General features: G+C 42.1%; 1 protein-coding gene across 4 annotated transcripts in view; it reads left to right on the forward strand.

Annotated features, from left to right (window-relative positions):
• Window positions 1–3,599: 3,599 nt before the first annotated feature.
• KIF13B (kinesin family member 13B) overlaps window positions 3,600–23,495 on the forward strand; it is a 130,836-nt gene continuing 110,940 nt past the window's right edge. For all 4 annotated transcript variants that reach the window (XM_064448275.1, XM_064448277.1, XM_064448276.1 and 1 more), the window contains exons 1-2: window positions 3,600–3,722; window positions 14,294–14,387. In XM_064448275.1, the coding sequence (XP_064304345.1) occupies window positions 3,668–3,722; window positions 14,294–14,387 (149 nt within the window). In that variant the 5' untranslated portion in view covers window positions 3,600–3,667. The remainder of the gene's footprint in view (window positions 3,723–14,293; window positions 14,388–23,495) is intronic.

The following is a 23,495-nucleotide window of genomic DNA, read 5'->3' on the forward strand; positions in this document are numbered from 1 at the left end:
CCAACGATCTCAATAACAAGCAGAATTTTGACACAACAGATCTGGAGAAATTCATTTGATGTTTTCTCCAGATTTCTCAACCTGTTCTTGATACTGATTTCCCTTGGTGCTTTCTTTCTTGATTATAGTTGAAAGAAATTTATAACAAACTTGTCTTCTGTTTTTGCCTACAAATTTCTGCTACATTTCTGTATTTGTATCTGCAGACTGAGAAGCAGTATAAACCTGATGACAAAATTAGCATATCAGAATAAAACTCATTACCCCGGGGATTGGACAAAACAAAAATCTATGAAAAATGTACAACAGCAACAAGTCTTATTTTCTAAATACTTCACTGCATACTTTTGTGCTGAGGACCTGATCATTCAAGATGCTAAAGAGCTGCTGGATGCCCTGAATACCTCCCAGTCTTTGACTGGGACTGTCCCAGTCGGTACTCAGCTTCTTGCCAAAGTGGACCCCAGTGACACTTGGTTAGTTGTTTGCATACAACTAACTAAACACTGACAAGATCTTCTGTTTTAGTTTTCCAATGCCTGAACGATTTATGGGCAGGAGCTAGGTCTACATAAAATTCATAATTGAGGCGTCTCTTTTGATAGGCAGTCTAACAAATGAAAAAAACAGATTTAAAGTACGCTTGATTTGTTGCTTGTTATGGTCTGGAAGAAGACATCCCGAAGACTGTCATGTTTTCTGCCTTGCCCTGAGATATAATTATATCTCGATGATCTGAGATCTAAACCATTCATACCTTCATCTAGATAAAAACAAATCCAACTGTCTTCCATTGCAGCCTGGTGATAGGCACACCCCAGGCACCGCATTATTAGGGACACATGAAATCCTTTTGATTTGGTTACTTCTAAACAGTCAGTTGTATTTAGTTTCTTATTAAAAAAAAACAATGAGACGAACGACCTGATTGTCTCCCCTCCACTTCACTGCTTTAATCCCTGTTATGACCAGGTGGGCGTAGCAATAACAACGGTGGATCCTCACCCTGATGAAAATAGTGTTGCATTCAGAAACTCGATAAATGAATGGGAGGGACAAGTAATGCCTCCCCCCTCAGGATGTTTTGTTAATTAAATTAGCATTTAAATAGCCAGAGCTAATCTGGGAAGTCAGCCCCTCATTACAGTAACTAGGAAGGGGGAAAAGAGCTGGAGACAATTCCTTACAAGATGGGGTTAAGTTGGCGTTTCACAAACTATTTGCCCAGCCTGTCCCTCCCAAGTGAAAGCTGTCACCCCCCCTTTTCCTCCCAGCATAATTAGCATGTTCCAGTGCTGTGAATGGAAACAATATCCTCCCTCCAAGCTGTGCCCCTCCAGGGAGATGCTTCCCACAGATTGTGAAACACTGAGCCAGGGAAAGGGCTTGTCGAGGAATTCACAGTGGGGTAATTACACTGAGGTAGCTTGTGCCAGTGCAAGATAAGTTGCATTACTGTAATTCATTGCAGGAGGCAGGGGCCTGCATAAAGGAAAAGTCCAGAGGCAGGATTGCAGAGAGCTATGAGAAGGTACTACTCCTATGCGCCTTCCCTGAGCCCCAATAAAACCCGACGTCGAAGCTGAGGATGGTGTTTTGGACTCTAAGGAAGTCTTTGAAGACATTTGCAGAATGTAGCAATGGTTATATGTGAGTCTGGTTTCTTTTTGGCAATTGGAATTGAAGGAGGGCTAAAAGGGTGTTTTTTCAGATTTTAAAAGAAATTCTTCATTCCAAGTAGAAAAGTGGAGCAAAGCTTGTAAGCATTGTATGCTTGCCTTTGTTATTGTCCATGTACACGGCACTTAAAACACGCTGGCACCTCTTTCTAACAAATAAAACCATGGTATGCAATCCTTTCCCCAGAAGACTTACTATTTAATTTTACATATATCAGAGAGACTGATGATACCAGAGGAGGAGATGGAGAAAGAAGGACTGGATTTGGGTGACACCTGCTATCCTCGGCAGTACACACATCTGGCAGGTTTCATCCCATTTATTTAAATCAGATTCCAGGTGCCTCAACGTGATGTAAAAAAAACCCCGCCCTCCACTTGCTGCTCATCGTGCCCAGCTGTAAAGCAGGGATTATATTTATCTCCATCACAAAGTACTTAGTTTCAGAAAAACGTTGGTGTGGTTTGTTGAGGCCCCAGCTGGAAAATACCACAAGAAGTTCAAAGCCGAGTTTCATCCTGTAATTGGATCCTCAAGTTCACAAGTGCAAGAACCAACTGTGCAGGCTGAACACGGGTCGTCCCTTCTCCCAGCAAGAAACCCTCCGCAGCACGGGGCTGTGGGGCTGAACCGCCAGCATGGCATGCTGAGGAGACAATGCTTTCTGCTGCTACGGACAAAAACTCAATTTTTTATTTCAAGCTTTTGCCACCCTGCTTGGTCTGACCTGCTGTTATTTAATTTTTTTTAACTTCAAGATAACTTCTTAACTCAGGATGCTCTGACTCTCCTCTTAGGAACGTGGACATTAATCCCAGTGTTACTTAAATGCCAACTTAATATTTGTTTTCTCTCTGCCTTGACAAGATATTCTTCAGGTCAGGCAGGCATGAAATACTGAGTGCAATTTTTCTGGGCAAAAAGTGCTACCTTCTGAAATCGTAGTGCAAAACTACTTGGAAATGTGTTATCTATTTATTTCTGTCATAAAACCATGTTTGATGTTTCTTTTTCCCCTGTCTTTGCTGAAACCTGGCCTTTCAAAATCACACAGAGAGAACCCTTGTTTTGAACTAAAATAGCAGCTACAAGGTTTTTCAACCATGACCATTTAAAAGAGGGTTTGTTTTCTTTTTTTGCATTAGAGTTTCGTTCTCGGTCTTTGCAATCGGCAGCTGCGGTTGAGCAGCGGAGCACTCAAGCCGTCTAATAGGGATAAATCGTAATATTTCTCAAACCGTCTCTGATTATTACTGTTGAGCTTTTTGAGTGAGCCACCTTCGCTAAGCAAATCGCAATGGGCCCGTTAATTACAGTGTGTTGACAGAGTATTGGAGCCAGATGTGGTCATCACCTAGAACCGTGGTTTATACCTTGGGTTACGGTTCATGGTATTTGATGCAACGTGATTTCTAACGGATGTCAACCCTGCAGACCAGCAAAGCAATTCCGTCTTGGTTTGTTACACCCAGAGTAAATTTTGTGGTGAGGTTTTTGGTCTCGGCGGTGATGCTGCTGTCTGCTGGGCACAAAATATTGCTGTATTCCCCCAAAATTGGCCCAACGCAGAAGGAAGGGAGTGAGGTGCGATGAGGTTCACCCGCAGCCACCCAGGGGATGAGTGGCAGGACCTGGGGTCCCCTGCCAGAGCCATGTTGTACAACACAACAAACGCCATTTGGGGCGCACCCCCTCATGAAACCCCTCTACTGTGGAGGACTACATATCCCATCATGCAATGCTTCCCCTCCAGGCGGGGCCCGCGGGCAGGACTACAGCTCCCAGCGTGCACCGCGCCACGCCGCCCCGCCCGTTCCCGGCGGGCCGCCGCGGTGCACGCTGGGAGCTGTAGTCCGGCGGGACGTTGGTCAGGCAGGGCGCCTCCCTCCCGCCGCCCCGCTCCGCGCTCCTCCCCGCGCCGCCGGCTGTCCCTCCGCAGACGGAAGCCGAGGAGGGACGGGGGAGCCGGGGAGGTCGGAGCGGCGCGATGGGGGACTCCAAAGTGAAGGTGGCGGTGCGCGTCCGCCCCATGAACCGGCGAGGTGAGACCCTCCTCACGCCGCTTCCCGCCGCCGCCGTCCTCGGGGGCGTGTGAGGGGAGCGGGCCCGGGCGGGGGGGAGCGGAGCGGGGCGGGAGGCCGGGGGCTGCCCGTCCCCACAGGTGTCTGTAGGGGCAGGTGTGCCTGCGTGTGGGTCTGTAGGTGTGTGTCGCGGCGCGGGGGCGTGTTTACAGGTGTACATGTCGGTAGGGGTGTGCGTACGCCTATATTTATTTGTTATGCACGCGTGTGTAGGTACAGGTAGGTTTGTGGGAGAAGCCGAGTTCTCGCGAAACGGCTGTCTTCCCTCGCCTCCCCTCCCCTGACATCTTTTTCCCAAACTCGCCCTGTTTTATAGCTTTTTTAAATATTTTTTGCCCCGTTCCCCCGGGATGCACCCCCTCTCCACACCTCTTGCACCTGCTCTGCAGCCGGGCTGTGCCCTGTTCCCTCCGGGAGAGCTCTTCCTTCTTCCTGCTTTCTGGGATTTTAAGGGGGAAAAAAAGCCTCTTTCTGTATTTTTTCCCTCTGCCAATTCAGCCCTCAATTCTGTAACCTCTCGTCTTACCCCTCGGTGACTGAGTGAGATGGAGTTAACCAGGTGACAAAGGCACTGTAAGGACAAAAGAAAAAAAAAAAAACAAACCAGAAAACATGGAAGGGGAAGCACGAATTGACAAGAAAAGATGTTTTTCTTTTTTTTTTCTTTTGTTGGTTTGGCGTTTTTCCCTCAGCAAAACTTGCCTAAGGGTTATGTTAATCCGACTGTGGTCTGGGCATCTGTTTAAATGTTTATTACTTGTCTTAATTAGAAAAACTTGCTCTAGATTATGAGGAAGCGAGTATGAGAAGGCAACTTCAGCCAGGGAATGGGAAGGTGAAGAAGGCAAAAATCCAAGAAACGCGTAGGGTGGCTTTTTTTTCCCCACATTCTCACAGAAGTATGCCAATAATTCCTTTTGGGGAAAGGGAATCGAGTGAAGTCAGTTTAATAGCTGAAGCAAAAAGGGGGGGAAGCCCTTTGTCTTCCACATGATCTGAAACAAAATAACTGTGTAATTCCTTTAAATAGATAAGGGAAAAAAAAGGTTACAGTATCGAATCCAGTATTTCCATACTTTTAAAAACAAAAACAGCGGAATGTCAAACTGAGTTTGCAAGAGCTCTCAAGTCCTGCATCTAAAACAGAGGAGACAGAGCTGATGCCCTTACAATCATGTGGGTTACAGGATGTTTTGACCAAAACCTGCGTTTTGGTGCATTTCTGGTAGCAGCTTTCAAAACAGAGGAGGGACCCATCCCTGTGCAGAATGGCTGGGAGGAGATCAGCGATAGTGTAGAGAAGCTGGTGGGAGCTGGGATGGAAAGCAGCTGAACGATGGTGCCTTGTTTCAGGGGTAGACACGGACTTTCCTCTTGCTCACGTCACTTTCCTGTCGTAGGTCATTTCCTTGGCTGTGACCCAGACACCTTCTGACTGGGTTGTGTTCTTTACCCCCGGGATTATACAATAATTCAGGGTGGAAGGGGCCTCTGGAGGTTTCTAGTCCAACCTGCTGGCTAGAGCAGGTCAGATTAGAGAAGGTTGCACAGGGCCTCCTTCAGTCAACTTTTGAATCTCTAAGGATGAATAATGCACCTCTCCCTCCTGGTGTATGTTCTACATATCAGCCCCGAGTTTGTGCACATGTACTGGTCTTCAAGCTGTTTCTAGCTAGGGAGCGAGTTCTGCAAAAAAATATATGTGGGAAAGAAGTGGTGGAAGTAAAGGGGAAAAAATGATGGAAGATTATAGATTAAGAGCAGCGCATCTGTTTGAGGTTTCTGCCTTCCTGGGGAATATCCTAACACTGAGCTGCACGAATCTGGGAGAATGGGAGAGTGTATCACAACTATTTTATTCTGTAGAAGTATAGAAATGTTATGGACTAGAGAGGGTGGCTGAAGCCTGGTTATTAGGAGGCTCATCCAGGAGTGAGGGACACTTGAGTATCAGTCCTTGCTCTCCCTCAGAGAGAAGAGGGGCCTGAACCCTACGCCCTTGGCACACAGCTTGGCCGTCGGCGTGTACCTCCTCTCTGTAAGAACTGCTTTGCAGCTATTAAAGCATCCTCCTATTTTGTGAGAAATACCTAATTCCATGTAAGTCTAGTCTACAAGATCAATGCCTTTTTCTCCCTGAAACAAAATGTCCCGGATTTTTTTTTTTTTTGAGCACATTATTTGTCACAGTTCAGATGTTTTGGTCAGTTCTAAACCACCTCTACCTCCGTGTAATATTTCTGATGCTTCTAGAATTTATAAAAACGAACAGTGATATGAAGTAAAGTATTTTTCTTACCTATTTAATGTTAAATTTAAGAATTTGTGTAACTGATTTTCTGAAGAGTCATCCAGTTGTAAGACTTCTGTGGCTTTGCTTTTTTTTAATAGGCTTTGAGGCCAGAGGCAGCTTTCTTGGAAGCTCTAATATGCACTTTGTTCTAAGCAGTGTTTGGATGAAGTTCTGGGGCTTTGGACCTGAAGCAAGTATTTGTTTTCTTCAGGATCACGAGTAATGTTCTTTCCTTCCCTCTGCACCGAAGGGCTTAAAACTGCAAACCTGTCAGATGGTTACAACTGTTGGAATTTAAGCTTTGAAATACTCTATGTTTACTTGTGGCGGTGGTAGTGGTTGTCTTTAGTGTTTGAATTATGAATTTCTTAAGGCGAGGGTTTATTAGGTTAATAAAAGCGGTATGTTTAACTATTACTAATTTATACAGCTCATAAAAGTGTAATAGTTTCCTTGCATGCATGTTGAAGGGATTTCTATACCAAATAGCTGGTTATTCATAGTACTCGCATTTCAGGGTGATAGTGTTGAGGGCCCTGCTTCATTCTGATGCAAAGTGGTGACCTAGGGACCAGGTTTATAATACTAATTTTTAGCAGTGAGGGGAATCACTGTACTTCGATTTCTTGGTCTTTCTGCATCCAGGTTACTTTTTTTGCATCAGAATTAGACCCCAATCCTACAAACTGTGTGTGAAAGCCACATGTTTGTAAAACTACTTTTACATCAACACACTTGCAGCATCGTGTCTGAAGTTGTAGGCTCTGGTAGGTACCAATTGTGACTTCTTTTTTGCCTGCTTTATGCTTTGCAGACTGGGATCTCAGTCAGCATGCTATTAATTAAATAATTCAGTGCTGTTCTGTTAGATAAAGTTCTTAGCTTCTCTCTTCTTGGTTTGTCATTCACTAAAGCTGGGGTTTTTTTGATGGGTTTTTGATAACACTAAGTTCTTTCACTGTTGTGTTTTAGAGTTGCAGTGGATTTCCTTTTGTGAATATTGTCAGTGTTTGACTTCACTTAGCAGATATTCGTTATATTTCAGGCAAATGCTGTGCAAAGCTCAGGCCACACTGTGAAGCAAAGCAAAAAACAGATGAAGGCTTTTTAGTTAAGATTTGTCTTACTGAATATTTTGTTTTCAAGTGATGTTGGTGTACAGGCATCCCATAAGTACATTTAAGTCCTTGTGTTTCCCTGTCCCTTTGAATCCATTCAGTGTAGTGTTAATGAAAGTATAACACCTTTATCGGTACTAAAAGAATATGACTTATGCTTGAGGGTATGGCTGATGACACCTTAAGCCAGTCAAAACTACTGCTGTTGTGTTGCTACATCTCGCTTGGGTTAATGCTTTTCTGTTTGAACAGGAAAGGCAGGAAACTTACTGGGGAGAAAAAAAAAAGGTATGTGTTTAGTGCTTTGAATGACTTTATTGAGGAGCAATAGAAGTCACCGTGCTGGCACAAAGTTGGGTGGTGGCATTACACAGCGCAGGTGGGGAGTGGTGGTGTGGGTGTGCCAGGCTGGGCCGAAACCATCTGGGACCGCAGCCCATCTTCTGCCAGGTTACACTGTTGGTAGGATTTGGTGTGGGACCGATGGCTTCCAGTTTAAATAGCTGGATTGCCTGTAAATATACATTCAGATATCTAATATGTTTATGTGTATATTCATCCAGACTAGTTTCTATGTTTAAACAGGGATCCTTTTGCGCTTTGATGATAAAGATCCTGTCTCCAGTGCTTCTAAGGAAGGAATTTGCTTCTGTATCTGCGCAAGCCTCTGACCGTGGTGTTAGGTGCTAATTTTATGTCCTCCTACTCTTTGGAGGAGGTTGCATTTCCAGTCACTTAAAATGTTTTTGGTTTTGGGGAGGAGGTGGGGTTGTTCTTGTGTTTTTGTTTTCCCACTGGAGATTACAACAGAAACAATTTCTCTATAAATTGGAGTTTGTGCAAGCAGTCTTACAAAATTAATTATGGTATTAGAGTATATGAAATGGCACCTGTTGTATCCTGATGGCAATATGCAAAAACACAAGACTTTTCTTCACCATTATCCTTGTCATAAACAAGTGCCTAGAGTGTTTAATATTTCCTGGTGATTATTGATAACCTACAAAATAGTGTTTGTAGTACGGTCAGGATTAACCTAGAGATACGGCCACAAATGGGTAAGGCATGTAGGGTTAGTCCTTCCTCTTGCCTTCCTCACTGAGGCAATTGTATTTTAAGAACTCCTGAGGTGTTACAAGATTACTCTCCACTTTCAGGGAACCAGCAAGACTCCCAGTCAGTCCAAGGAGGATGCCACAAAGGCAAACAATTCTTGTGCTAATTACACCTTTAGAGACTGCCTGAAGTGCAGTATGAGATTACCTTGCCGCTCTGGTTTCACGTTTGCTTGCTCCTCCTGAAGTCGACAGAAGATCAGATGAACAGTGAATAGTTCTGCCTTGGCTTTTGGGTGGTTGGTGGCAGAGCAAACACGATTGTGTTTCATTCCTGTTAACTCTGAAGCCTGAAACAAAGCAGCAGCACCGAGTTGTGCATTGAACTTCCTCAGAGCCCTTTGCTGCATCAGAAGGTCACCAGACTGATTTATTTACTTAGTCTCTGTGAGCTGAGCAGTGCACGCAGCAGCAGAACTGACTGTGAGTAAGGTTAATGTCCAGGCACACGGAGAGCCTTTACTAAAGCCGCTTGGCGAGCTCTTTTCTTGCAGAAAACGTAACAGCAGAAGATAGAATATGTTTTTTACCATTTGGACAATGTAGTGTTAACACGTGAGGAGCGCTTGCTTGCGTTCAGTGTGCTCGTGAGTTTGAGCTGACCTATCTAATCTTGATGATGAGGTGTATTGTGTGCTCTTCCAGATGCTGTCATACATATTTAATGATCTTTAATTGCTGCACACTAAAAATTTCATGAATGGTATTTGCACAGTTCATATATATAGCAGAGGAGCTTGAAAGACTTAAGGGACAAGTCAAATTACTCTCTTTTTGTCCGGAACGTATCAGTTACTATGTCTTATAATTATTTTCTATTTAAGCTCTTAGCATTGTCTGTTAGATGCAAGTTACTTTCACACTCTCTCATCTAGTCAGTTAGGTTTTCCTTTATTTGTGTTGGCTTTTACATAGCAAATGTCAAAGAGAAAAGTCACTCTAAGGCAACAAACATTGGCAGGGAAACTTGAGGACCTGTTGTTTTTGAACTTGCTTTCAGATTTCTTTAAAACAAAACCAAAAAAACCAAACAGCCTCTTTTTTTTAGGTGGCATTCGTTTAATCTGTGTGATAAATTAACGTTTAAATATTTTTAGTTACTATTTAAACATTTCTCAGTGTTATTGCCATTTACTGTTTTAGACCAGGAAAGGTACAAGAAAACAACTGCAATTTCTTAATGTAATTGAAGGCTCAGGCCACAACATTCCAGTTCTGACCTTCTGGAGAATGTTAATCTCCTGAAAATCTACTGGCAATTTCAAATACAAAATTTATATCATCTGTCTTTACAGGAGATTATTTTGAGCTTTTGTATTTGTGGCCAGTTTTGGCTTATGAGCTTAGTACAGGCACTTTAAACCTTTCACGTATTATCTTTTATACTTCAGTTAGCTTTTTCTGAAACTCTACAAGAGCAGCCAAGCTTGTTCCTGGTGACACTATTGAGCTTAATGTCCTGTCTCCAGGGGGTCCTTAGGTCTCGGTACAGCTGCCCTAAACCTGGGGGTGGGACCAGGAAGAATCTGTCACAAATTTTATTTGACCTGTGTCATAACAGCAGGTTCACATCTTTGTTTCAGTGGGGTTTGGGGCCCAGTGATATTCAAAAGGGCTGAAAAACTGTCAACCATCAGAAACTAATTTCTTCCATTGAAATCTGATGGAAAAAATTATATGGAAATAAAGGCTGTTGATGAATAGGGAAATGCTTTCCCTTAATTCATCTTATACAATGTGAAAAAAATAGAGTATATATAGAGGAAAATATGGAAGGTCACGTAAGTTGTAACAGACTCTGCAGCTACCGTGGCTGTTGTACTAAAAGCTGTTATGATGCCCTGGTCCCAACCACTAGTTTAATAAACTGCAGACAAGCTTATTTACCATATCATCTTTCATTTTAAGATTATTTCAAACTTCCCTGTAAAAGCTCTCTTTAGGGTCATTTTGTTTGGTTCTGAAATACAGTAACCTTAACGGTGGGATGACTTTTTAGGGTAGTGTTTGAAAAGGCTCCAGAACCACCCCATGGCAGTTCAGATGTTTTCGTTGTGCCACCTGAGGCAGCCGGCTTGATTCTGCACCTCTGCTGAAGTGAGTTGGGTACATCATTATCCAACCACTGTTGTCTCTAGTTGCAGCTAATCTATGAAGACAGTTCCCTAACTGGTCCATAAATGAAGGTGGAGGTTTCCCAAAATACTCTTCTCTTCTTCCTCCAGGATTCACATCCACTCTCTGTCTCTGCCCCAAACCTGTTTAGTCTATTTTAAAGTTGCACCTTTGCTAGCGTTTCCTAACGCTGTTGTGGAAACTCTGCTATGTTGAGCTTATGATTACCAGGTGCGTGACTGCTGTTACAGAGGGAATGTAACCCCTACCTGTTGTTGGGAATATACCAGTGCCTGCTGAACCTGCCATTGCTGCTCCTGGTTTTTCTTGCTCTCTCCTGCTTACTGACTTTTCCCACCCTGTTTGAATCACACCAAATTTCTTAGGCTAGTGAAAAGCCCAAAGTGTACATGGGTGGTGTGAATTCTTTGTACAACACCTATAAGGCTTATGAAAGGTGTAGTCATTTAGGATTTACACGAGTGTGGTTTCAGCAAAGATCTGCGTCGCTTGAATCCCAGTTTTTATTGGCTTAGGACATTTTTGTGAGGAGTTGAAAAATCAAGGGAAATGGGAAGGAGAACGGCCTCCTTCAAGCCCTGCCTTCCAGTATCACAAGTAAAGTAAAAAGTTACCTGAGAGCCTCTCCGAGTAGCTTGGGCGCGCACAGCTGAATGATACTCCTGTACTCGGCCCAGCTTTGCTTAACGCTTCCGCAGCTGTGGAATGTAGATGTGGAAAAGTGACTAAGATACGTGTTACCCTTTTATTATGGACTTTGCAGCTCTCTTACTCCGAAGCTACAACAGAGGTTTTCCTCCCCTGCAATAAATGTTTCTTGAGATGTTGAGAGTTTGAGTGTTAATTTTTCAAAAAGCAATTAGCTGATTAGTTTCTTGATTTGATGAAGCAAATGAGTAGTTGATTGTGTTTGCTTGGTAATCACTGAAGGTAAGAAGCAGGTTAGCAATAATAATAGGTGAGATTTTAAATGTTGTTGAGCTACAAGATTTTTGATAAATCTCCAAAGTTTGACAGTGAGCCACTTCTGTCATCTTTTAACTTCTCCTAAATTTTGTGCTGCCTGAAAAAACCCCAAAACTGTATAGTTGAAAAAACGAATAATACCAAGCCTTGACAAAGGAGTCCTTAATACAAGATGCACCAAGTGGTGTTTATGGATGTGCATGTTTAACATCTTATCTTGATGCGTCGTAATTTTGCTCGTTGTTCAGGGCAGCAAGTACACTGCTTACCCAGGAGACACTGAAACTTGTAAAAGTAAGGGTGGAGTCCATGTGTGATCATATGCAAAACAGCAGGAAGATAATTCGTCTGTAGGGCTAACCAGCTTTAGTAATATTAAAAACTTAATGAGGTGGGAATTATGATATGACTTTCAGTAGTGGCTAATATAAGATTCATCTCTCAACCTACGGGAAACATTGAAGAAATCAGAAATGAGTCAAAGAACATGCTTTGTAATGGAGCCAGAACTTGTAGAAAGCATATTATGTGCTACTAAAGCAGAATTTAAACTGTTTCTTCAGCTAAGAGGAGAGTTGCAATTTGAGTCTTTTGCCAAGGTAACTGGGATAAGTAGCCTGGAGGCTGGCTAGATACATAACCTAGTTTAGAGGCTGAATATAACAGTTTCTTTGGGATTTACTTCATGGGACACCATGGGCTGATATAGCAGTTCATGTCCGCTGCGAGGTCTCACTCTTCCACCTCCTCCCCTCCCCACTGGTCTACCACTTGTTTGCATGGCCTTCGATGTTCTTCAGACCTTTCACTGGGCTGATAGAACTTTCTGTGTCTGAATACATCAGTTTTTCATGTTGGGTAGTTTTTCTGCCACTGAAGTAACTTAAAGTGACTTACAGAGGAGTCTGATGAGCACAGTAGTGGTGGGAGGTGAGCAACAGGCCCAGGTAGCCAGAAGGAAGGACTGAGGCTTCCTTGTTTGGCAGTAGCTCTTAGGCTGGCTCACCAGGTCTTCCGAAACTGCTGTGCCCTGCCTGCAGGACGCCTAGGTGAGGGACTTTAACGTTACCTCTGTGATGACGATCATCAGACAAGGTGTGTTGTACATGACAAATTGGCTTTGAATCTTCCTTTTTCTCCTTTGAGGTCATGTGACTTATATCCTGCCTATGTGCTTTCTTAAAGGTATTTCACAAACAGATTTAATGAATATTAGCAAGACCTTGAGTTCAGTGGGCAGTCATGGATGCAAAACCTGCCATCAGCATTCTCTGTCAAGAGATGGATTAAAAAAGTGATAGAGACCATACTGCTTATATACAGCGTGCACATACCTCACACTTTGCATAAGGGAGTAGCACCTAAAAACCTTCTTCAGTAGTTGAAGAGAAGCAGGTCACTGCAATACAGAACGTTAATCCTTAACCAGCCAGCCCAAGATAAGGTGGCTTGTCGGATATGGGATGTATGAAGAATATAATTTCATCTAAGCCAGCCTGTAGTGCATATTAATGATAGGTAAATTGGCTTTCAGGGTGTGGAGAGAAATTAAAATAAACACTAGCTTCTGAAACTTGTCCATCTCTTCCTTCAAAAGCACAGTTTAATAACAGAGGAGGAGTTCTGCTCAGAAGGATTGTGTTTCGTGGGACTGCCTGCTATGACCAGTCATCTTGAGCTTTGGCTTTCTTTGTTGTGTTTCAAGTAGCAAAAAATTTCAAAAATGTCAGTGAAAGAGACTTCCTCTTGTTATGTTATTTAACAGTAGCAAGAAGCCTGCAAGGTCCTGTACAATAATTAAGACCTGTGGTCTTTGCCTGAGAGATTTGCAGTCCAGGTTTATAAGGTGCTGTAAGGTGAAAGAGCAAGTACAGGTGACGAGGAAAGAGCAGAGATGACGGAGGGTGAGGATTATAATTAACATGATTAGACACGAGCATATTTCGGTGATTCAGCTGAGGTGTTGAAGCTTGTATGGAGGTTATTCAGTGGAGCCCCTCGTCATTGCAGCGTGCGAGGGCGTTGTGGAGTGCCATGATTAGCGCATCATGTTTATAGGTATCGGCACTTGGCTGCGCTTTCCAGGTTCAGCATCAGGGTGTACGAACATAGGACTGGACTTGTTTAAGTCTAGGCCCCCATGTCTGCAGGCAGTGACTTTGATTGCAAGTGGTTGTGTGCTTTTTTTTTTTTAATATCTAACTCCATTTGTCATTGGGTGGATACCTTGGATGGTTGTCAGTTTATCTAAAGCTTTTATTTTGTTTTCTCCGCCTCCATGGCTGAGAATTCTCATACATTCCAAATATTCTTATTACTCATAGTATATACCCCATTGCTTAGCGTCATTTGGAAGAGTTGGGCTTTCCAGCTGACCGGGAGCGTGTGGGGAAGGATCAACCCTTTTCTACACACTCGCACCTAAATTTTTTTTGATGGGACTTGAATTTCTCCGAGCAGGTGTCCCGGGACTGACAGCTGGCATGGCATGCTGCAGCATCGCAGCAGTGGCCGGGGAAAATGTGCTGCAGATGGTAGGGGCAGCTTTCCCTCCGAGCGTGTGAGGCGTTGAGAGAGCAATAAGAAGAGCTGTCAAAGTGGTACCGTGCCTAATGGTTCTTTCCCCAGAAGAAATTTCATACGGCCTTGTGTATGCTGATTGTCCTTCAGTGAAACCTAAGTGCTCTTTCTTGTTTTGAAAAGAGTGCATGCTTTAAAGCTGGACAGGATCCATCCCATCAGAATATCTCTAGAAGTGGAATTTGGCAATAGTCCTGTTTCTATTCTCTAGCTGATGGGTGGCTGTCAGACTGCATGAATAAATTTGGTGTCTGGAGGAAGTAATGGTGTATATAATCCTAGTGCTTTAGGAGCAGCGCTTGACACTTTCTCATTTCTTTATAGAGCTTGATCTGCATACAAAATGTGTGGTGGATGTGGATGCAAACAAGGTTATTCTTCATCCCGTAAACACCAACCTTTCAAAAGGAGATGCCAGGTAAGATTTTTGAATTAGGAAGGTCAGGTTTCATAAATCAAATATGAGGCTAACAACTGGGAAATGTAGGCCTTGACAGAGGGCTTTCAGTTTAAAAAAAAAGGATATATATTCTTTCTGCAATGTAATTGCCATCATCTATAAAATAAGGCTGATTTTACCATGCTGGGAAGCTGCTTTGAAAACCTAGTGCTTACCGCATTTGCTTCCTGCTCTAAACCATGTGTTAGCAATTAATGGGTCTGTCAACTGTTTCATTTCTTCTCATGTGCTATTATGGAACAGGAGAAATTTAAATCTGCAAAATAATTTGAGTGGGGCACAGTGTGTCATTTTGAAATGAAATTAATCTTCACAATCATTTTCTCGTAATGGGCTTGTATTCATTGTGTAAGAAGGGGAATGGGAACATGCTGGAGAGGTGTTTAGTGCCTAGAGCTAGACAGCTCTAGGAGCATCTTGGCAGTGGGGCATTACATGCATCAAAAATACTTTGAAAGGTGGCTAAGGGTAGGGGCCAATTTATGCCAGAACTGGCATCAGTTTGTTAAACTACTGTGAAACTGAAAAGTCCTGTAACAATTCGTAGGGTTAAGGTTGTGACTACTTAATTTATTGCTTGTTTGCAAGGGGAGGAAATGAAAAAAATGTATGCATGAATCAAAATAACAGCGTGCAGGAAAAGGCAGAAGCCCGTTACTGGACATCTACAGTCAATCATAATCTGTTTTCTGGAAGAAAAAAAAAGTGGTCTTAGGGGTGACAAAAATGAGAAAAATTCAGTTAAACACGTAGAAGAGCTTTGTTTAAATGCAACATATCATAGCTTTGTCATGTAAAGCCGAACTGTATGTCAATGGTCAGTAGAAGTGATCTCTGATAATTTAAACTTCTCAAACCCAAGTGGTAGCAAATGGAAAACCAGAGATCATCAGGTGCAATATGTACTTTCTACTGTCATCAGCTGAAAGACTTATTGCATACAGTCAGTGGGTCTGGAGCTTTAATAAGTTACTTAAAATCAAACAGGCTGTGTGTGGTGGGTGGCTTTGTTTGTATCAATATCTGCCTCCTCCAGAAACATGTGTATTGTTTTGCTGCCAAATATCTGTGTTGATCTGAGCCTTTAAAACTGCTAAAAATGGCATGATAAAGAGATTCCCGGAAGCCTAGTCAGGCACAGCTGTATTAAGAATGTTATTCATAGTTTCCCTAAAACATGGCAACCAATCAAATGCTGCGTAGTTGATACTCCCTATTACATGTTTAAAAAAATATTCGTACTGCAGCCATGAGAGAATACATCATGCAAATCGTGCCCCCTGGCAAGGGAGGAATCGGTTGGCAGTCGCGTTGACGTCCCAGACAAGATGGTGAGCCTAGTGTGAGAAACCAGCGTGCCAGACCGAAGAATGCTTCATTTGCATTTTCACAAATACCCATTGCTAATCTAAGCAGGAAGCACAGTAAATTTATATGGGGTGATTTAATAGAAGAGGGAAAAGTGGAGGCCCATTAACTGCACTAAAGGTTTGCCTGCAAACAGTGAGACAACATATCTCAAAAACATAGTTGGAGTAGTGAGGATTTGGAACAGGGTCTCATCTAGCATGTAATACCCCTGAGAAAGGCTGCTGCTAAATTGTCTTGGCTTCTGCAGCTCCGTCAGAGGAATCTTAAACATAAGCTCACTGAAGAGGTTAGTTTTAGTTATGGTTCTCCTAAATTTGGGGGTTAATTTATGCTGAGATTCTGCTTCTTTTTCCAAATCCACCGTCAACAACTTTGCCTTGTGCTATGAAATAATTCATTTTGATGTCAGACTTGTCTAGCGCTAAAGTGAGCTGAAGGAATTCTGGCAAACCTGGAGTGCTTCTAATTACACAGAGAAAAGTAAATAATATTGTAAATGCTCTCTTGAGATGTCTGCAAAACAGGGTAACTTTGAAAATCATAAGAGCTTTGCTGCATTTCTCATTAAGATGCCAGGGTCAGTTGTGGAACTGGGAAAAGGATTTTAGAAACAGAAATCTGGGCTGTCACATCCCCACTTGTCATGACTCAGCCATGCTCTGGCAGGGAGTGACATTTGGAAAAACAACCGATGGCTTTTGGAAATACGCATTTTTTCCCACTTCCATCCCCTCTGGTAGAAACGAAGTCTGGGAGATGGGTAGGTGTAAATAAGTAGTTTAATGGCTGAATTAGCCTGCGTCACAGTTGTGCATATTTGCCCTGTTTCCCCAAGGTGGTCCTCACAGGCCAGAGATCTACAAAACACGTCTGTCTGCCTGCAAAAAATCCCTGCCAGTCAGATCAGTTAAAATGGCAAATACCTGACCAAATACCTGATGTATTGTTCTCTGTTGTCTCTGAGATAAAGAGGAGAAGCAGGCTTTGGAGTTCCTACGTGATACGCCCACCCCTCCTTCCAGTTTCCCGTGGGACCTGGGAATGAATGTGTACAGGAGTCAGAAATGTACATGCTCTTTATGTATTCCATATTTTGGTACATACCCAGCTTGAGGTGTGTGGGACCTGGCCGTCGGAGACAACAAATTGCGTTGATGTAATGGCGAGTGAAACATTTCTAGGTCTTCAGAAAAAGGGCGTCTCTAGCTGTTTCAAATTTTGCTTTAGAAATTAAGGAATGTTCTCAAAATCCAGGTGATAACTGATTGCCCTCACTTTCTCCTGTGTCTACAAACTGAAGATATTAATTACACATTTCTTTAGAGACTTGAGGGTTAATAAATGCGTGTAAAACACTGGCTCTCAAAAAAGGAAGTCTCTTTTCATACGACTTCAAAGATCTAGCATCCTCCTGTTAGTTATTCCTTAACCACAAAACAACCTTTCCCAAGATAGAGAAATGCAGCGGTTATTTTATTGAGCAATCCTTAATAGAGCTGTGCAGGTTTTGGTAATCTGATCGCGTACAAGAGATCAATTCTAAAATCTATCGGATGACCTCCAGGCTGGGTAGGCTTTGTTACTGACCTCGGGCTATGGGGGGGGCAGGTTTGGTTGCGTGATGGTCTCGTATTAAAATGAAAATGATACTGTGTGGAAATGGTCAACCTTTTCTTTGGTTGCTTGCACAAAATTATTTGCTAGAGAGCCTTGAGTTTTGTCACAAATTTCCCCAAGTGACCTCTTTAAATCAAAATCTCCCCTCTCAAGGATGTGTGAACCTCCAGGGACTCCCTGTAAATGAATAGTATCATTAGCATGACTTGTCGACTCTTTTGTTTGCCTTATGTAGTTGTCTTTCTCTCTCTGGCAAAGGTCAAGGCTAAAGTTTCTTTATCAACAGGGAATTTACTGTGTGCTGCAAAGGTTACTCTTAGCACTATTACTTGGTGGCTAGGGCTTGAAAGAGGGTGTGAACTCATTTTGATTGAAGTGAATAGATAAGTCCTAGGCAACAATTGGAATGTTTATAGGAATTAATTTTTTGGAAAACCTCCAAATAGACTCTAATTGCTCTAGCTTCCTTTATAGCCTTTTTTTTTTTTTTCCCTATCAGTTTGCTTGTGCTCTTGTTTTACATTTCCTAAACAAGACCTATTAAAAAGACTTTAAAAATTACTATTTTTGGCAGGTCGGACAAAGGAGTTTTATTATCTACTGCAGACATAACTGTAATTCATGTGTAACTGAGACAAGCTCAGAAATCAGTTGTGTATTAGTCTGCACAGGCCTGTGAATGAACCATCGTATTTGTAAAACAAAGCATTTTTTAAATCTGCCCAACAAACCACCTTTGAGCCTTTTTATTAAGAGAATATGCTTAAAAATGAAAGAGGTGCTGACTTCTACGTACTTTTGCCACAATTTGTGGTTTCTAGATGCTTTTCCTCTTGTTTCGCAGAATAGCGAGACTCCAAGGATTGGCACAGGCTAAAAACTGTTCCAAGGAATGAGTGCAGCTACCGGCAGCTGACAAGTGTGTTAAACCAGGCTGGGTTTTTCCTTTCCAGCCTTTGTAATATTTTTATAATTAGTGCTTTGTAGTAGATATTTCAATTATTGAGTATCTTTATAAATATTTTTTAAAAGTGGTTTGCTTTTAAGGTATCTATTCCTGTATTTAAACCCGTTTGCTTTTGTATATCCACCCAGCCAATGTTTTTGCTCATGAAGTTGTGATACTTAAACTCCATTTGATTATTTTTAAGGAGTTCCGGAAACTGAGAATGGGCAGACTGTTGTCTTAGACTTGAGGGGGTTTGTTGCCTTGCAACATCTGAGCTTGATCATTTCTGCTTTGATGAGGAACTAGACAAAGCCCAAGTATATTTTACTTATAAATGAATACTTTTATAAGATCCTTCTACCATTCCAATTCCCACTTTCTTTCTGAGACAAATGACAGCCCTGAAAAAGGTTGTGGGGAGAAATAATTTTGGACTACTTTCCTTGTAATTAAAACAAGGTCACCTTGCAGAGCTGTAGGTAAATGATGTTTACCTTGTGGTGGCTATTACTAATAATATTCAGAAAGAGAAATGTCTTCCATTTTTGAACTTAAAGATTGTTGACAGAGTAAAACCAATACAGAATTTAGTGAAAAAGAGCAATTAAATAAATCCTACTTATGCAGTATGTAGGTAATAAAATGCTGATTTCGGATGAGTAATGGACTTCAGGCAGTGGTTGGGTTGAAATGAATGGCCCAGTGTGTTAAAACTTTCCACAGTTCATCTTTGGACTGAAGCTTTTTTTTTTCTTATAAAGCTGAAGAACCTTTTAATCCTTTTGAAGAAGAAATGAGGATTAGGACTAAGACAGACAGAATGCTGTCAACGATTCAGCTGTTGAAAAAATGGTACCGGGAAACAATTATCGGAGTCTCAAGGACTGAGCACTGTTGGTTCACTCATTTTGAGGGGTTAAGTGTGAAGTGGATGGATGGTAAAAAACACATGCGACTTCTAAATTCTGAAAAAATCGAAGAATTGGAAGGGCTTATTAATTCTAACACACTACTGCTGTGGTCGTGGGAATTAAAAGGTATCTGCTGAGCCAAGCTTTGTATCCTACTTTAGCAGGAAAGTTTACAAAATGCCTAGATACTACATTAAATAATAGGTGAAGTGTCCGGAGCTTTTGCCAAGCTCAGGAAATATATTTAGAACTAAATATGATCTTATCAGATTCTGTTTTCGCCTATTGTTTGCTCAGTTACAGAAAGCCAGGATAGGGCGTTTGTGCAAGCCCACACAAGCTCCCTCTGCCTGCTCTCAGCTAGCCAGAAGCCTTGTGATGGTGCTGCCCAGCGCGGAGGCAGCAGCAGTGAGCATGCTGAGCGGCACAGCCGTAGCAGTTGCACAGCATTTGGCCTGCCTGGAGCACAGGTGAAGCCAGCTTTCATCTGGCTGTGATGCTCTTGTGACTCGAACCTTCCTTAAAGCTGGCTGAAAGATGAAAATAAGTCACAACTTATCAGCTCTTGCTGTGTGGAGTAATACGGGTCTCGTGCTCTCTTGATAAAAATGGAAAATGCTAATCTTAATGTAGCTGACTACATGGGAAATGCCGGAAGAGTGAGGTGGCAGAACTTGCACGTAAATAGATTTCTTTTGCAAAAATTATCAATAGGGAGCGTGTTGGTTGGGGAAAATGAACCTTAACCAGTGAAAAACTTGCATTAACCAATTATAAGTAAATAATCTCTCTGTGACGGGAAGAAGCATATATGTTACTTGTACAACTCGCTAAAATATGTGATATATGTGGAGTAGCAGGCAAAAATCCCAGTTAAAGGAAGGTTTAGCAAAAGTTGAAAATAGAATGATCCTGTTTATCCAGGTTATAGCATCTTACAATTTTTGCGCAATTAAATCGATTCTCCTCATATCTTCCAGAGCAGCATGCAGACAATCAAGATGCCTAGAGGGGAAATCTGATGTGATTATGTAGGTGTTCTTGTATGGGTGTATAAATATGAACTGGAAGACCAGAGTGGTAGAAGTAACCAGGTTAACGCTGTGACTTTTAAAAATATATGATAGCAGGAGCACCTAGGGGTGCACACTTCACTTTTTCTACCTTAGGAAAGAATGTGTGTAATCAGAAAATGAGGAAAACGTATGAATGCGATGCCATATATGGAACTAATCTGCAGAACTCCTTGCCCCAAGACGACAGTGAGAGGCAATTACTGGTATATAGTCATGGAAAAATGCACACATTTTCTTGAAAATACACCAGGATCTTGGCTGATATTAGGTAAGAACGGCCTGGAGAACTGCCTCATCTCAGGCAGCGTTTTGTGTGTGTGTGTCCCCAGTTGTTCACGCATCTTGCTTGAAATACCAGCCTTTGGACACAGCCAGAAATTGAATATTGAGTTCAGTGGACCATTTGCGTGGTGGGGTACAGTTGCTGTTTGACAGCAAAGCAATTTAAAGGAAGAAATACCATCTCTGAAGATGGGTGAAAGCTAATCACACTGCATGTGCTTTTGCTTCTCTGTATCTTTTCTGGCGTTATAATAATTCCTGCTGTGTTAAAACTGCTTGGGCTAGGAGCAATTCGGATTAGGATGGGAGTGTGTGGAAACAACACTAATGGCATAGTTGGCTGTGTTACCTCCTTACACTGCGGGGGAACGGCTTGCTATGCGGGTAAGGGTTCATATTGACGTATAAAACTAACTGAGAATGAAATTTCTAGGTTAGATGTTAGTTCAGCTTTGTTTTACAGAGAACAGATTTATGCGACGTTTCATAACGCAGAAACGTTCCAGGAAGTTGTGGGGGAAGGGAAAGAGTGTTTGTATCCCCGAGACTCATAGCTGACATCCAGAAGAAAGGGAAGTCTGCCTCTCTCAACATCCATATGGGTGTTATGTGGGCACAAAACAGTTCACAGGAAATTCATGTTTGTGAAAACAGTGCTATGAGATTTTCCTGTATTGCTGGCTTTGCCTGTACAGCTCTGTTGCATCTCTGTGTAGAAGTCGCACTTCAAGCATGGCCCTGTTCTGTAAAGTGATGATTGTTTCTGCTGAGCTCCCTCAAGTATGTATTGCTGCTTTTTATTGATCAGGTTACTGAACCGCCTAAGCTAGAAGAGGGGAGAAAAAATAAGCCTCACCTGAAATGGAAAGAATAATGTAAATGTTTGAATGACGTTATGGTAAAACCATTGCTATTTCAGTTTATCATCAGAGTTTATTCTGTAGGAACTCATTTTAAACCTGTGTTACGGAGCACACTCTGTACCTGTGCATTGAAGCTAGACTGGATCCAGATGCCAGTCATGTGCTTTGCTGAAAAATGTCTTCTGATAGAAAAATTATATGTCTAAATACTTCTGATGAGTTGCTGCAGTACCTAGAAATAGTTTTCTTTATCAAAAGTTTGAAGGTGATCTGTTTGTCTTGGAAAGGCCTTAAGTCAGAGAGGAGTAAGGACAAAGGATAGGGACGATGTCTTGAGGACAGCAGGGCTAGCACACAAGGCCGTTGCTGTGCACCTCCTGAGTCTTTAGTCGCATGAGAGGGGATTAAATTGCACAAGGAGGTGCACATTTGACACATAAAATACTTGTCCGGTGCAGAACTGAGAGGTAGGAGGTCTGCCAGGAGAGAAGGGGGCTGCTGCGCTTCAAGTTGTGCTTTTGAGGAAGTGTATTTGCTACAAATCACATGCTTTGACTTGAGCAAAAGTGAAAATGTGAGGCAGAAACCCTCCACAAATTCATGTCAGAGACAAAAAAATTAACAAAACTTTGCACTGTGCTTGTGTGTGTCAATGTGCTTAAAAAAAAGACCTGTGTCCTGTTTTGTTTTGCTTAAGAAAGTTACTCAGTGAGACTGTGTTAATTTTTTTTATGAACAATTCCCCTCCCACCAGTTGGGTCACACCTATTTACTTCTACCTTTTTTTATGGCGAACCTAACCATGGCAAATTAAATTACCTGTTCCTTATAAACTCTGTGTCCATATTGTAAGTGAAAACTACTTTTAACATGAGCCATATCCTCTTGAAATAAGAACTGGGTGGCCACGCCACTGCTAGGAGTAATCCTTGGCCACCTTCTGTTCCTTAGCTGAACATAAAAGAAACCTTTTCTGATCTTGCCAAGTCGGTGATAACCTACTGTACGTGAGGGAAGGAGTGAAGATAATAGATGAAGAATGAATCCGGTTCACATGTCATGTGATCTCAAGTTTAAACTTCAAATTGTGTTCCGTAGATTCCTAACCTCTGGTACTTTTTCTTCTTAAAACCATTTATAAAGTACCTGCAACCTTAATTCTTCACTAAATTGAAGGCTTTTAATAGACTATGTAATCTAGCAGCAAGTTTTGGAGTACCCTCAGCATTGTTGACCTGCTTGCAGACATGTTTGGAGGCTGGTGGTGATAGTTGCTAAGCAGCCTGTCCTTCATGCAAACTTCTCTGGAGCTGGCAAAGGCTTCTGATTGTGAGTTATCGAAGGAGTGGACTTCTGCTGCAAAGAGTAATTTGTAGTAGTCCCTTCCCATTGCAAAGTGGTATCAGCAGTAAAGGGCAGTTCCCAGTGTTAAAGAAGAAGAAGAAAAAAGAGGCCTCATTGTGGCATACGGACACGCTAAATGTTTGAGTGGAACCTATCTTTTATTTAAATCTCGATAGCAATTTTGAGATAGCTGTCAACAGCTTGGTTTTTAAAGCTGGTCTATATCTGATTCTTAGAATACCAGGGTGTTTAAGCTCCAAGGAGACTGATGTGTTAATTTTCTTGACTTGTTAAATCCACCAGTTAAACCAGACAAACAAATTTGCTTTAAGAAGAGTCGGTTGGAATTTGCCACACCGTCAGTCTTTTTCTGGACTTCCGTTGCAATCGAATTAGGATTTGACTCGGGGTTTTCCACTTTAGCCCAATGGCTTTTTTGACTTTGTTGCAGTGTAGGCTTATCTGTTATGAAAACAATTCAGAAGCGGGTAACATTTGATTTGATTGTAGGAATTCCATGAAATGGTAGAAAACAAGTCAAAACTCTGTTTTGAATGCATGAAAATAAGGAAATGACACTCACAAATTACCCTGTGCTATTCTGACAGCATGAACCGAACAAAACACCGAAAAGGCAATGAAAGCTGAGATTT

Source organism: Phalacrocorax carbo, chromosome 3, assembly GCF_963921805.1.
Source record: "Phalacrocorax carbo chromosome 3, bPhaCar2.1, whole genome shotgun sequence".
NCBI classification, from domain to species: Eukaryota; Metazoa; Chordata; class Aves; order Suliformes; family Phalacrocoracidae; genus Phalacrocorax; species Phalacrocorax carbo.